Source organism: Halichoerus grypus, chromosome 1, assembly GCF_964656455.1.
Source record: "Halichoerus grypus chromosome 1, mHalGry1.hap1.1, whole genome shotgun sequence".
Taxonomy (NCBI): Eukaryota; Metazoa; Chordata; class Mammalia; order Carnivora; family Phocidae; genus Halichoerus; species Halichoerus grypus.
Window position 1 is genome coordinate 224,385 of NC_135712.1, and position 12,313 is coordinate 236,697.

The 12,313-nt window shown below is 57.6% G+C and overlaps 1 protein-coding gene across 4 annotated transcripts in view; it reads right to left on the reverse strand.

Annotated features, from left to right (window-relative positions):
- Nucleotides 1-12,313, reverse strand: part of DIP2A (disco interacting protein 2 homolog A) — a 107,117-nt gene that overhangs the window by 5,920 nt on the left and 88,884 nt on the right. For 3 of the 4 annotated variants that reach the window (XM_078070403.1, XM_078070017.1, XM_078070845.1), the window contains 8 exons: nt 9,593-9,714; nt 9,354-9,465; nt 8,155-8,264; nt 7,539-7,669; nt 3,548-3,716; nt 2,790-2,960; nt 763-824; nt 57-114 (listed from right to left, as the gene is read on the reverse strand). In XM_078070403.1, the coding sequence (XP_077926529.1) occupies nt 57-114; nt 763-824; nt 2,790-2,960; nt 3,548-3,716; nt 7,539-7,669; nt 8,155-8,264; nt 9,354-9,465; nt 9,593-9,714 (935 nt within the window). Of the gene's footprint in view, nt 1-56; nt 115-762; nt 825-1,627; nt 1,658-2,789; nt 2,961-3,547; nt 3,717-7,538; nt 7,670-8,154; nt 8,265-9,353; nt 9,466-9,592; nt 9,715-12,313 lie in introns of all 4 variants that reach the window. The other variant, XM_078071389.1, reaches the window with a different exon arrangement.

Genomic DNA, 12,313 nt, shown 5'->3' on the forward strand with positions numbered 1-12,313 from the left:
TCAGGACATGTTGACCTCTCGGAACCCGCCAGGGGCCAAGTTCCAGCTCCCACTACCTTTCCAGACTCCGTCAACGGCAGACTGTGCGGAGAACCCCGTTCTACCAAACGTACCCTGAAAATTAACAAGGGAAAAGTCATCAGAAACTGCTTGTCACTATAAAGGTCAGTCTGTGGACAATTCGTCGTCTTCAGACTCACGACCTTGCCGTGACCTTGGAGCAGTGACTGCCTGCTGACTGGCCCCGACTCAGGGCAGGGGTCGGCTCCGGCTTTCTCTGCACCCTCCCCCCACCCACCCCCACCTGCTGGCCCCACCCCCAGGAGGCTCCACCACTGTTTACATCAAGGGGCAGCGTGGCCGCGTTTGAGGGTCCAGAACCAGAACCCAGCTTCGGAGCTGGGAGGGACCCAGACCCACAGGGACACACTGTGGCCCGCGCACATTTACTGGACGGAAACGCTAAGTCTGGTCTTAAAATGGTATCGTGGGAAAAACATGCTTGCCATTGGCTGGTTCGCTTGTTTTCTACCCCGTAAGACGACCCGTGTCAGGTGTTGGGTAACTCCCATCATCCCTCCAGGGGTGGGAACCACAGGTTCAGGGATGCTGCCTGAGCTGCGCTGACACGAGGGGCGAGAAGGCAGCCCAGGCTCCCCAGGGGGCCCAGCCAGCCAGCCGCTCACGCCAGGCTGCTGGGAGGTCGGCTCGGGACCCAGCCGGCCCACACAAGCTCCCCTGCGGGTGTGGACGGGCCCTTACCGGTCGTGCCGCAGCGCCCTCATGTCCACGTAGACGGTGGTGGGGTCTGGGCCGGCCGTGCCCTGAAAGGAGAGCAGCAGAGGAACTTCCCTTCACCGGGTCTGCAGGAGCGGGTCTGCATCTACACGGGCAGAGCCGCGTGACAGCCCCTCCCGGGCCCCCAGGGCACACCCAGGAAGGCAGCAGCTCTGCCTGGGGCCGTGAGCCTGCCCGGGGGCACAGACGCCCTCCATCCAAACATCTACCTGGCTCAACAACGTCGAGTGGAGCATCCAGCAAAACCTACAATTCAGTTCTAACAGCTCTGTGTTCCCGCTGGTCCCCACCCTCCGTGCGATGGTAGAAACACCACCGTAGGTTTTGGAGGGCATTTCCGCCACGCCGTCAGATCAGGCCTGGCCTCTCGCCAGCCAACTGGATTCTACCAAGGGCCGAGCAGAGTGGAGGCTCTCTCGGGGATTCACCCTTCTCGCCTCTCTTCGGAGACTTGGCATTGACCCTGCCGAGGCTATTAGGGCCCATTTAGTAGCTAAGGAACACGGAGTTAAATGGACACTCTGCTCGACGTCACTCTCTGAAGACCCCAGACAGTGTAACCCACGTCTGCCCTGGTTAAAACAAGTGTCTTCTTTGAGACCAAACACGGCCCTTCCTCCACAGGCAACGCTAGGACTGGTACGTTCTTTTGAAAATAGCTTTGCTCTTCCATTTGGTTTCAAAGGAGCTTTTGTAATATGTCAATAACATCCACTGTGAGCAAAGTCAGACAGGAAAGACACATGCGTTTGTCTGGAATTCACAAGAAGCCACAGGAACTCTTGGGGGGAAGCACAGAGGTGCCTTGAGGTTGAGGTCAAGGTCGTACCTGCTCAGCCAGCTTTCCCAGCCTGTTGGGCTGACAGAGGCAAAGAAGGCCAGCAGAGGGAGACAGGGAGGAGACAGCCACAGGAAACAAACAGGAAGCAACAGGCCACGTGAGAAACACACGTAAGAGAAAGCAAAATACGTCACTGCATCTCAAAGCGCAAACGTGAACAACCCATTAAGAGTCTGGCAATCCTACGTGGCATCCCACGTGCCGACAAATAGTACAGACACCTTCAAATATCGAGTAGAGAGGGTACCAGCTTTTAGATGTTGAGCAGAGAGTAAGGTGTTCACTTACAGCCTCGAACTGTGCATCAGCAGCCTGACACTTAGTCGTACTTTCTACAATAGGAAGGGACGTGAGGAGGGGGCCCAGCCCACCTCCTCCTGCCACCGGCAAGGGTCTGAGGCTTGGAGAGGCCAGCAGGGTCTTCACGGCGGGGAGGACATCAGCAGAAATGCCCGGAAAACAGGAGGATGGTCTCTGCATGAGAGACCGGCCCTGTGCCGGGGACAGGCTGGCCCAGGACAGGTGTGCCGGGTGCCAAGGACCAAGGCTGCGCGAGGCTCTGGCTGGGCACCTGGGCCCTGCTCTGGCTCCCGAGGTGCCTCTTCCACCCCGTAATTCCTATACCGTGTCCGTGAGGAAGGCATTCAGTATGCTTTTACGAAGAAGTGAAAGGCAGATACTGGTACCAAATCCGGAAAACAGCCAGTCATCTGAAGCAGCATTAGACACACTCTAGCTGTTCAATTTCTGAAACTTCGTGTTCTCCTTTTAATAAGTAAAATACCTTAATGTTTCAAAAATGAATTTGGGGCAATACAAACCACCACATTAATTAATGTTTCCATTTAAAATTGGTTGAGTGTCATAAGCTTTAAAAAATGAGCTACATATTGTATCCACCTTAGAGGTTTTTCCAGGTAAGTGAACAGCCACTGCTGAAGAACGTGTTGTTTTCAAATGAGCCTTTGTTCATCTAGGAGACTAGAATATCTTTTACAATAAAACCTCCTAGCTCACAGGCTGAACTGACATATGGAAGTGAACATCAAAGGCTCAGAGGACAAGCAGGGACCAGGGACCAGAAGGCAGGACAGCACACGGAGAGCGGCAGGAGGGCGGCAGGAGGAGGGGCTCCCCCGGCAGGCCTTACCTGGAGGCAGATGGCCACGTTGACCCTGCACCCGAACGTGGTGCTCACGGCGCGTGCCGGCAGCCCCAGGTCCTTGAACAGCTTGGAGAAGGACTGTGTGAGCGCGATCCTGGGCCTCTCCTCTGCGACCACCATGCAGGTGCGCACGCAGGACAGGTTCACCCCCTTCATCTGTGGGAGGAGTGGCGGAGCGGTCCTGAGCCATCTGAGGAAGCCTTGGAGGGGCACCCCCAGGGGCACCTGGTGCAGGAGCAGGGTGAGCGGGAAGCAAACCACAAACCCCAGCCTCCTCCTCCCCTGGGTCTCGCTGGCTGGGTCTCAGTTCCCCAGGGTCCTAAGCATGAAAGCACTGGAGGGGGACCCTGGGCTATGCACCCACTCCTGGCCTCCTGTGCCCCCGCTCCAGGCCCCTGGACCCCACGGTGCACTCAGAGCTAGTACGGGCTCCGCCCCCCACCCTGGCTCCCCTGCCCACCGCACTCTGCTCCCTGCACCCCTGCCTGGCTCTCACACCCTCCTCTGATGTGCGGGGTGTGCAGAGGAAGGGAGGGACCTCTAGGGGCTCAGCGAGGAGCTTGCAGCACAGTGGGGGCCGGGACAAAGCGCCATGGAGCCATGTGGCTCAACTCTATTTCCACAAACGGCTTGAACAGATCTTGGGGGTCTTTGTTTAAGGTTCCCGGGGTCCAGTTTAGAAACAAGTAGGAGCCCCTGGTTTGGGCACTCTGACAGGAAAGCAAGCAGGGTCGCGCACTCACCCTGAGGACGCCCGTCTGCGCTCCCAAGCCCTTGGTGCACATCTCCATCACCGAGTAGGAGCAGAAGGTGACCCGGGCCTTGTACTGGCTGACGGCAGACAGCCACAGGGACACGTTGCTCTCCAGCTCCAGCGGGGGCACCAGGACGGACTGGTGTCCTGAGTAGACGCTGGGAGAGTGCAGGGAGGGTCAGACAGCTGCTGAGCCCACGAGACGTCCTGGCCACCCGCGTCCCTGCCTCTTTCCTTCCCCGAGGACACTTCTTCCTAGCCAGCACTGGGCACAATTCGGCCCTAATTCAAGTGGGAGTTTCACTAGAAAATTCTGTGGGGAGCAGGGGGGTGACACAGGGGTGTGGTCTCCGTCTAAGCACTTCGGAAGGATCCAGAGTCACACTTAGGGACAGAACCTGCTGGCTAGAGACTCTGGCTTTCTACTTCCAAAGATCTGTCGCTACTTCCTAGTATTTGATGAAATTAAGTAGCCTCTTCCCTATTACTAGTAACGGATACTGTTTATATGTAGTGAAAAATGTATTTTTACTCTTTTTACTCCGTTTCAAACTCAGGCTCTGATCCTTTTCACCCCCAAACGAACCCACTCACATGTGCATCTTAGACTCTCTGGGCATCAAAAATGAATGTTAAGGTCCCAAAAATGACACGAGTGATTCCAGTCTTGCAGGCAGGCAAGCTGCAGGGGCACCTGCTCACCACCTGCTCACCACCTGCAGCACTCACCTACTCACCACCTGCTCACCACCTGCTCACCACCTGCAGCGCTCACCTGCGCACCACCAGCACTCACCTGTTCACAACCTGGGCACCACCCGCAGCACTCACCTGCTCACCACCTGCAGCACTCACTTCCTCACCACCTGCTCACCACCTGCTCACCACCTGCAGCACTCACCTACTCACCAACTGCTCACCACCTGCTCACCACCTGCTCACCACCTGCAGCACTCACCTACTCACCACCTGCTCACCACCTGCTCACCACCTGCAGCACTCACCTACTCACCACCTACTCACCACCTGCTCACCACCTGCAGCACTCACCTACTCACCACCTGCTCACCACCTGCTCACCACCTGCAGCACTCACCTACTCACCACCTACTCACCACCTGCTCACCACCTGCAGCACTCACCTACTCACCACCTGCAGCACTCACCTACTCACCACCTGCTCACCACCTGCTCACCACCTGCAGCACTCACCTACTCACCACCTGCAGCACTCACCTACTCACCAACTGCTCACCACCTGCTCACCACCTGCAGCACTCACCTACTCACCACCTGCTCACCACCTGCTCACCACCTGCAGCACTCACCTACTCACCACCTGCAGCACTCACCTACTCACCAACTGCTCACCACCTGCTCACCACCTGCAGCAGTCACCTACTCACCACCTGCAGCACTCACCTACTCACCAACTGCTCACCACCTGCTCACCACCTGCTCACCACCTGCAGCACTCACCTACTCACCACCTGCAGCACTCACCTACTCACCACCTACTCACCACCTGCTCACCACCTGCAGCACTCACCTACTCACCACCTACTCACCACCTACTCACCACCTGCTCACCACCTGCTCACCACCTGCAGCGCTCACCTGCGCACCACCAGCACTCACCTGTTCACAACCTGGGCACCACCCGCAGCACTCACCTGCTCACCACCTGCAGCACTCACTTCCTCATCACCTGCTCACCACCTGCTCACCACCTGCAGCACTCACCTACTCACCACCTGCTCACCACCTGCTCACCACCTGCAGCACTCACCTACTCACCACCTACTCACCACCTGCTCACCACCTGCAGCACTCACCTACTCACCACCTGCAGCACTCACCTACTCACCAACTGCTCACCACCTGCTCACCACCTGCAGCACTCACCTACTCACCACCTGCAGCACTCACCTACTCACCAACTGCTCACCACCTGCTCACCACCTGCAGCACTCACCTACTCACCACCTACTCACCACCTGCTCACCACCTGCTCACCACCTGCAGCGCTCACCTGCGCACCACCAGCACTCACCTGTTCACAACCTGGGCACCACCCGCAGCACTCACCTGCTCACCACCTGCAGCACTCACTTCCTCACCACCTGCTCACCACCTGCTCACCACCTGCAGCACTCACCTACTCACCACCTGCAGCACTCACCTACTCACCACCTGCTCACCACCTGCTCACCACCTGCAGCACTCACCTACTCACCACCTACTCACCACCTGCTCACCACCTGCAGCACTCACCTACTCACCACCTGCAGCACTCACCTACTCACCACCTGCTCACCACCTGCTCACCACCTGCAGCACTCACCTACTCACCACCTACTCACCACCTGCTCACCACCTGCAGCACTCACCTACTCACCACCTGCAGCACTCACCTACTCACCACCTACTCACCACCTACTCACCACCTGCAGCACTCACCTACTCACCACCTGCAGCACTCACCTACTCACCACCTGCTCACCACCTGCTCACCACCTGCAGCACTCACCTACTCACCACCTACTCACCACCTGCTCACCACCTGCAGCACTCACCTACTCACCACCTGCAGCACTCACCTACTCACCAACTGCTCACCACCTGCTCACCACCTGCAGCACTCACCTACTCACCAACTGCTCACCACCTGCTCACCACCTGCTCACCACCTGCAGCACTCACCTACTCACCACCTGCAGCACTCACCTACTCACCACCTGCAGCACTCACCTACTCACCAACTGCTCACCACCTGCTCACCACCTGCAGCGCTCACCTACTCACCACCTGCAGCACTCACCTACTCACCAACTGCTCACCACCTGCTCACCACCTGCTCACCACCTGCAGCACTCACCTACTCACCACCTGCTCACCACCTGCTCACCACCTGCAGCGCTCACCTACTCACCACCTGCAGCACTCACCTACTCACCAACTGCTCACCACCTGCTCACCACCTGCAGCGCTCACCTGCGCACCACCAGCACTCACCTGTTCACAACCTGGGCACCACCCGCAGCACTCACCTGCTCACCACCTGCAGCACTCACTTCCTCACCACCTGCTCACCACCTGCTCACCACCTGCAGCACTCACCTACTCACCAACTGCTCACCACCTGCTCACCACCTGCTCACCACCTGCAGCACTCACCTACTCACCACCTGCTCACCACCTGCAGCGCTCACCTGCTCACCACCTACTCACCAACTGCTCACCACCTGCTCACCACCTACTCACCACCTGCAGCACTCACCTACTCACCACCTGCTCACCACCTGCAGCGCTCACCTGCTCACCACCTGCTCACCACGTGCTCACCACCTGCAGCACTCACCTGCTCACCACCTGCAGCCCTCACCTACTCACCACCTGCAGCACTCACCTACTCACCACCTGCTCACCACCTGCTCACCACCTGCTCACCACGTGCTCACCACCTGCAGCACTCACCTACTCACCACCTACAGCACTCACCTACTCACCAACTGCTCACCACCTGCTCACCACCTGCAGTGCTCACCTGCTCACCACCTGCTCACCACGTGCTCACCACCTGCTCACCACCCGCAGCACTCACCTACTCACCACCCGCTCACCACCTGCAGCACTCACCTGAGCACCACCTGCACCACTCACCTACTCACCACCCGCTCACCACCTGCAGCACTCACCTGAGCACCACCTGCAGCACTCACCTACTCACCACCTGCTCACCACCTGCAGCTCTCACCTACTCACCACCTGCTCACCACCTGCAGCACTCACCTGCTCACCACCTGCTCACCACCCGCAGCACTCACCTACTCACCACCTGCTCACCACCCGCAGCACTCACCTACTCACCACCTGCAGCACTCACCTACTCACCACCTGCTCACCACCTGCAGCTCTCACCTACTCACCACCTGCAGCACTCACCTGCTCACCACCTGCTCACCACCCGCAGCACTCACCTGCACAGACACCACAGGGCGAAGCCGAGGCCGCAGTAGGGGTCAAGGCATATGGCGATCTGCCTCGAGGGGTACAGCTCACACTGCAGCTTTATGGAGCGGCACAAGGCACTTGTGGCTGCGTGTGACATCTTAAGGAGTAGAATGGAAGTTCCGGTCAGTGATGTGAGGGCAGAGAGAAAGTGAACAGCAGAGCCTATCAACCATGCGGACACAGTTGCTTCCTTAAAGGATGGCTGGCTCAAAGCCCCGTTCAAAACAAATAATACACAGGAAATGGCACACTAAAGACCTTCTAAATGAGATTTCAGAATATGAAAAAATTTAATGGAGCTCTTGGCTCCTGGTAAGGGGACAGACTCATTAAAGCCACCTGCTCCCAAAGCTAGGTATAAATTCTAAAGTTTAGATGTTACCATAAAACATCAAAATATGCATAGTTCTCGGGCTAACCTGATTCTGGGGGTTTACTGGTATTTAACACAAACTTCAAGGAACACTATTGTTGCTTCCAGCTGTGGATGAGAGTGGGGACCTGCATAAACCTGCACCCAACACCCTTTCTCCCCACCCGTCAGAGGCGGAAGCAAATAAGAGCTATGACCCCAGGACCCACCTTCACGCCTGCTAATATCCCCGTAGTTGACACGCTGAAGTCCAAGTATGCGAGCACATCTGGAGACGGGGGCCTGAAAATGTTCGCCACCTTCTTTTTTGGTATGTCATCTGTTGAAGCAGCGACCCCAGTAATGTTAACGCTACTCCAGGCTCTCAAAGGGAGAAAGAAAACATGATCCGTACCCGGGGAGTCCTGGGGAGAGCCCGCGCGGAACAGGAGGGAGGCCTGGAGACAGCAGCCCACACACATACGTGGAGAAGCTCATTTTAACCTTCAGGAAAAGGTCATGTGGAGCAGACCCGCCATGACTGCTCTGAGTGCATGGTGACAGGGACAGTGGGCGAGGTGCATTTACCAGTACGAGAGCTCGGAGGAGCAAGGACTTGCCAAAGGTCACAAAGCCTGTGGCAGAACCACTATTAGCGAGAGCTATGGGCAGGCTCCCAGGGCTCTCCCTGCTTCATCGTTCCTGTAAGACCACGAGGTGGACTCAAGTGAGGCAAGGGCTGGAGCCTACGTTGCCGCAAGCTGGCCAAGCAACAGGACTGTCTGGAGCCAGTCTGCTGGCTCCACACCGGCTGCCCTGGACCAGCTCCCCAGGCCTGTAGACGGGTACCGGGCGGGTAGCCACAGACAACACAACCCCTGACCGCTTGCCCTGGAGTGCAAGGGCAGATGTCTGCCCGGTGCGGGAGTCAGGAGGGACGCCCGCCTGCTCGTTGCCTGTCCCCCCGTGGTTGTGCACCACAGCCCACCAACAAAGCCTGTGGGGTGCTGCTAGTTTGGGGCATCTCAGCCCCAGGCTGACCTCATGGCTCGAGGCATAGCGGTCCAGGGGTTTACAGCCCTTCCTGCTGGCCCACAAGCATCTCATGGGGCACAGCAGCATTCACCAATGACGGGACAAGGGACAGAGGTGTGTGTGCGGTGGGGCCACGTGCTGTACAGGCATGAGAAGCAGCACGCGGAGGCGTGGTCCGCAGACACACCGGCTTCCGACAAGGGCTTCTGCCCCACGGTGCAGGGGTCCCGCCATGAGGGAGGCCCAGAGGCGAGCGGCCCTTCACCACCTATTTCAGCTGCTCCCACCCAACTTCTATTGTTTGGTGGCAAGCGTACAATCCGTACAACAAAGAAAGGAAAGGCGGTGTGTCCCGGGGGCCAGTGCACACACCGATGGCGCCGAGGACCCTCACCTGTATCTAGAATGGTCGGCCAGGTCCTGATGTCCACGGCGGCGGCCGCGTCTTTGGACTTGAGCAGCCGCATGATGGCCTGTGTGGTGAGGACGCAAGCGGACTTGCTGACCTGCAGAGCACAGGGGTTGAAGGTGTGAGCGGGACGTAGGGCCTGGGAGAGATGACGTGGTTGACTGCACAGGCCCCCCACCTGCCCCTGGTCAGGCCTGCCTGGCCGGTCCACAGTGCACAGGTACCTCCACGATCATCTTGACAGTGGGCAGCGTGGTGGTGAGGTTCTGGGGGTGCGGGGGCCGCACCGTGACGGGCACGCAGCCGCAGTACAGACAGCCGTAGAAGGCGGCAATGAGGTCCACTCCTGCAAAGACATGTGGTCAGAGACGGTCAGTGCGGGGTGGAATGTGACGAACAGCACCGAGTACCACGGAGGGCCAAACAGATGAGAGGGTCCCAGTCCAGCATTACCTGGATAAAACCATGACTACTCCAAACCGATACGGTATTGAGACAGGGAAACTGAAGGACTCCATAAAAATCTGATTTTTGCTCCTTTTCTTGCCTCTATTCTTGCTAGGACCTGCACCCCCACTTTACACATGCAAATGGTATATGTCCCCCTCGTAAGGGATGAGGAGTTAATGATTTCTTTAGAATAGATAACATCTAAGGAACGATCCGACCTGGTGAGAATGAGTATTCTGGACCCTCAGCTCTAGAGACATCTCTAGGCCAAGGCCCCCTGGCTCCAAGGAATATCACCTAAACCAGCTCCCGATGACTAAGAGGACATGCACACCAAACCACAGTCCTCAGTAAAACCCCCCACATCCCAAACAAAGATGGGACTCTCTCTCCTTACCTGAGTCTTCCAAACACTGTCCATAGCTGCGCTCTCTCTACACCTTCAATAAACTCTATTTCATTCCTATCTTGGCTGGTCCTGCAGGACTCCCTCCCAGTTCCCAGACCCGGCCTGCTGGCAACATATTTGTAGAAAGTGCTATGAGGGATGTACGGACACTATCCTGAAAGGCTGGAGAGGTAGAAGAGGGTGTGTCGTGGCACAGAGGAGGGCACCGAGGGCAGGAGGTCTCCAGCCCGGGAGCAGCACTAGGCCTACCATTCCGGGGGCCAAGCGCAGGGTAGGTGAGCAAGGGAAGTAGGAACCCTTTTGAGGGACAGGCTGCCCAGCTCTGAGAAGGAGGGAACACGGGAGGGTGAGGGGTCTGCCCACCAAGGAGAACTGGAAACTTGGAAGGCTGCAACTCCTCGCACATCTGTTCTCAGGCCAGGGCATCCCTCCTTGCTCTCAGCTTTCCATCATAACACGTGACCACCAAATGTTCCTTCAGATTTCTAAATGTTTAAGTCTTAGGGGGAATTATACCGCACTTAAAACCTATGCTCCCATCTTGAACTCAATCCAGCTTGAGACGCTTGCCCCCCCCCCCCCCCCCCGCAAACACACCCTGGAGACCCTTCAGAGCACACAGGGCCCCCACCTGGCATCCTCAGGCTACAAAACACCAGCCTCAGGCTATTTCAATTCCAGGGTCAAAATAACTCTGTCCCATTTAACCTGGCTGGTGGGTTTCACCGGATTACAAGTTCCCAATGTTCCATCAATATTAATAGCGGACTCTGAGGCCAGGGTTGCTCAGCAGGGCCGTGAGCACACCCAGCAGGCTGGTGCACATATGAGTGCTCTTACACCCAGCGTGGTCGCTTCCCAACACAGCACATGAGGAAGACATCGACAGGAGCCCACTTCCTTGAGCTCACAAAATTCATGCTGCTCCCTGAACGCACATATTTCCAGGTGCAGAGGTGGGGAGAATCCTTCTGATCCCACCAGCATCCCCCCCTTCTGCAGCTTCCAGAAAGCATGGGTTCTTAATCCCTTGGCTCAATACACCCCTTTGAAAATTGGAAAAGTCCTGGGCCACCCCCTTCCCTCCCAAGAAATACACAACACACCCAGTGGCAAATGCAAAGCATGGGGGGGAGTGCCCTCCCCACGGGGACCCCAGCTCAGCCTCCAGCTACTATACTCTCTACCTGCTGGCACGTTTTCAGATGTAAATTTAGACCTTCAGCATGCATCTTCTTTTTGTTGTTAAAAATGGTTTAAGAATAGTGTCAAACATACTTCACCGTAGCGAAGAGCATCAGGCCCCTCCCTCTCTTCACCCTCCAGATTCTCAATTATCAAGATCGCACTGGTTTGCTACCCATCTTTCCTTCCCTTTTCCTGTAGTTAAGCCTTCCCAGTGTTTCCCAGTTACTACAGCCCTGCGCTTCCCCGTGGGGGCGCTCCCTGTGCACGCTCCCTGTGGGCACGCTCGCTCCCTGTGGGCACATTCCCTGCGGGCGCGCTCCCTGTGGGCACATTCCCTGAGGGCGCGCTCCCTGTGGGCGTGTTCCCTGTGCGCGCTCCCTGCGAGCACATTCCCTGTGGGCACGTTCCCTGCGGGCGCGCTCCCTGTGGGCACATTCCCTGAGGGCGCGCTCCCTGTGGGCGTGTTCCCTGTGCGCGCTCCCTGCGAGCACATTCCCTGTGGGCACGTTCCCTGCGGGCGCGCTCCCTGTGGGGGTGTTCCCTGTGCACGCTCCCTGTGGGCGCGCTCCCTGCGAGCACATTCCCTGCGGGCACATTCCCTGCGGGCGCGCTCCCGCGTGCTGTGCGTGCTTGCAGCCCCAGCCCTGAGCCCGGGGCTCGGCACCACTGCAGCCGGTGTGGACAGCTCGCGGCCAGGGAGCTCCAGCTCAGCCATGTCTCTGCCCCTCTCAGTCAGGGTGAAGCTTGCCTTACATCTGGAACCCAGGGGTACTTGAAGAGTGGGGACTGAGCTCACCCTAGGGAAAAGTACCCTCACAGCCCAGGTGATGTGGGAAACAGAGGCAGAAGGAAATGTAGATAAAAGTAAATGTCCTTATAACCTGCAGCCCGTTGACGA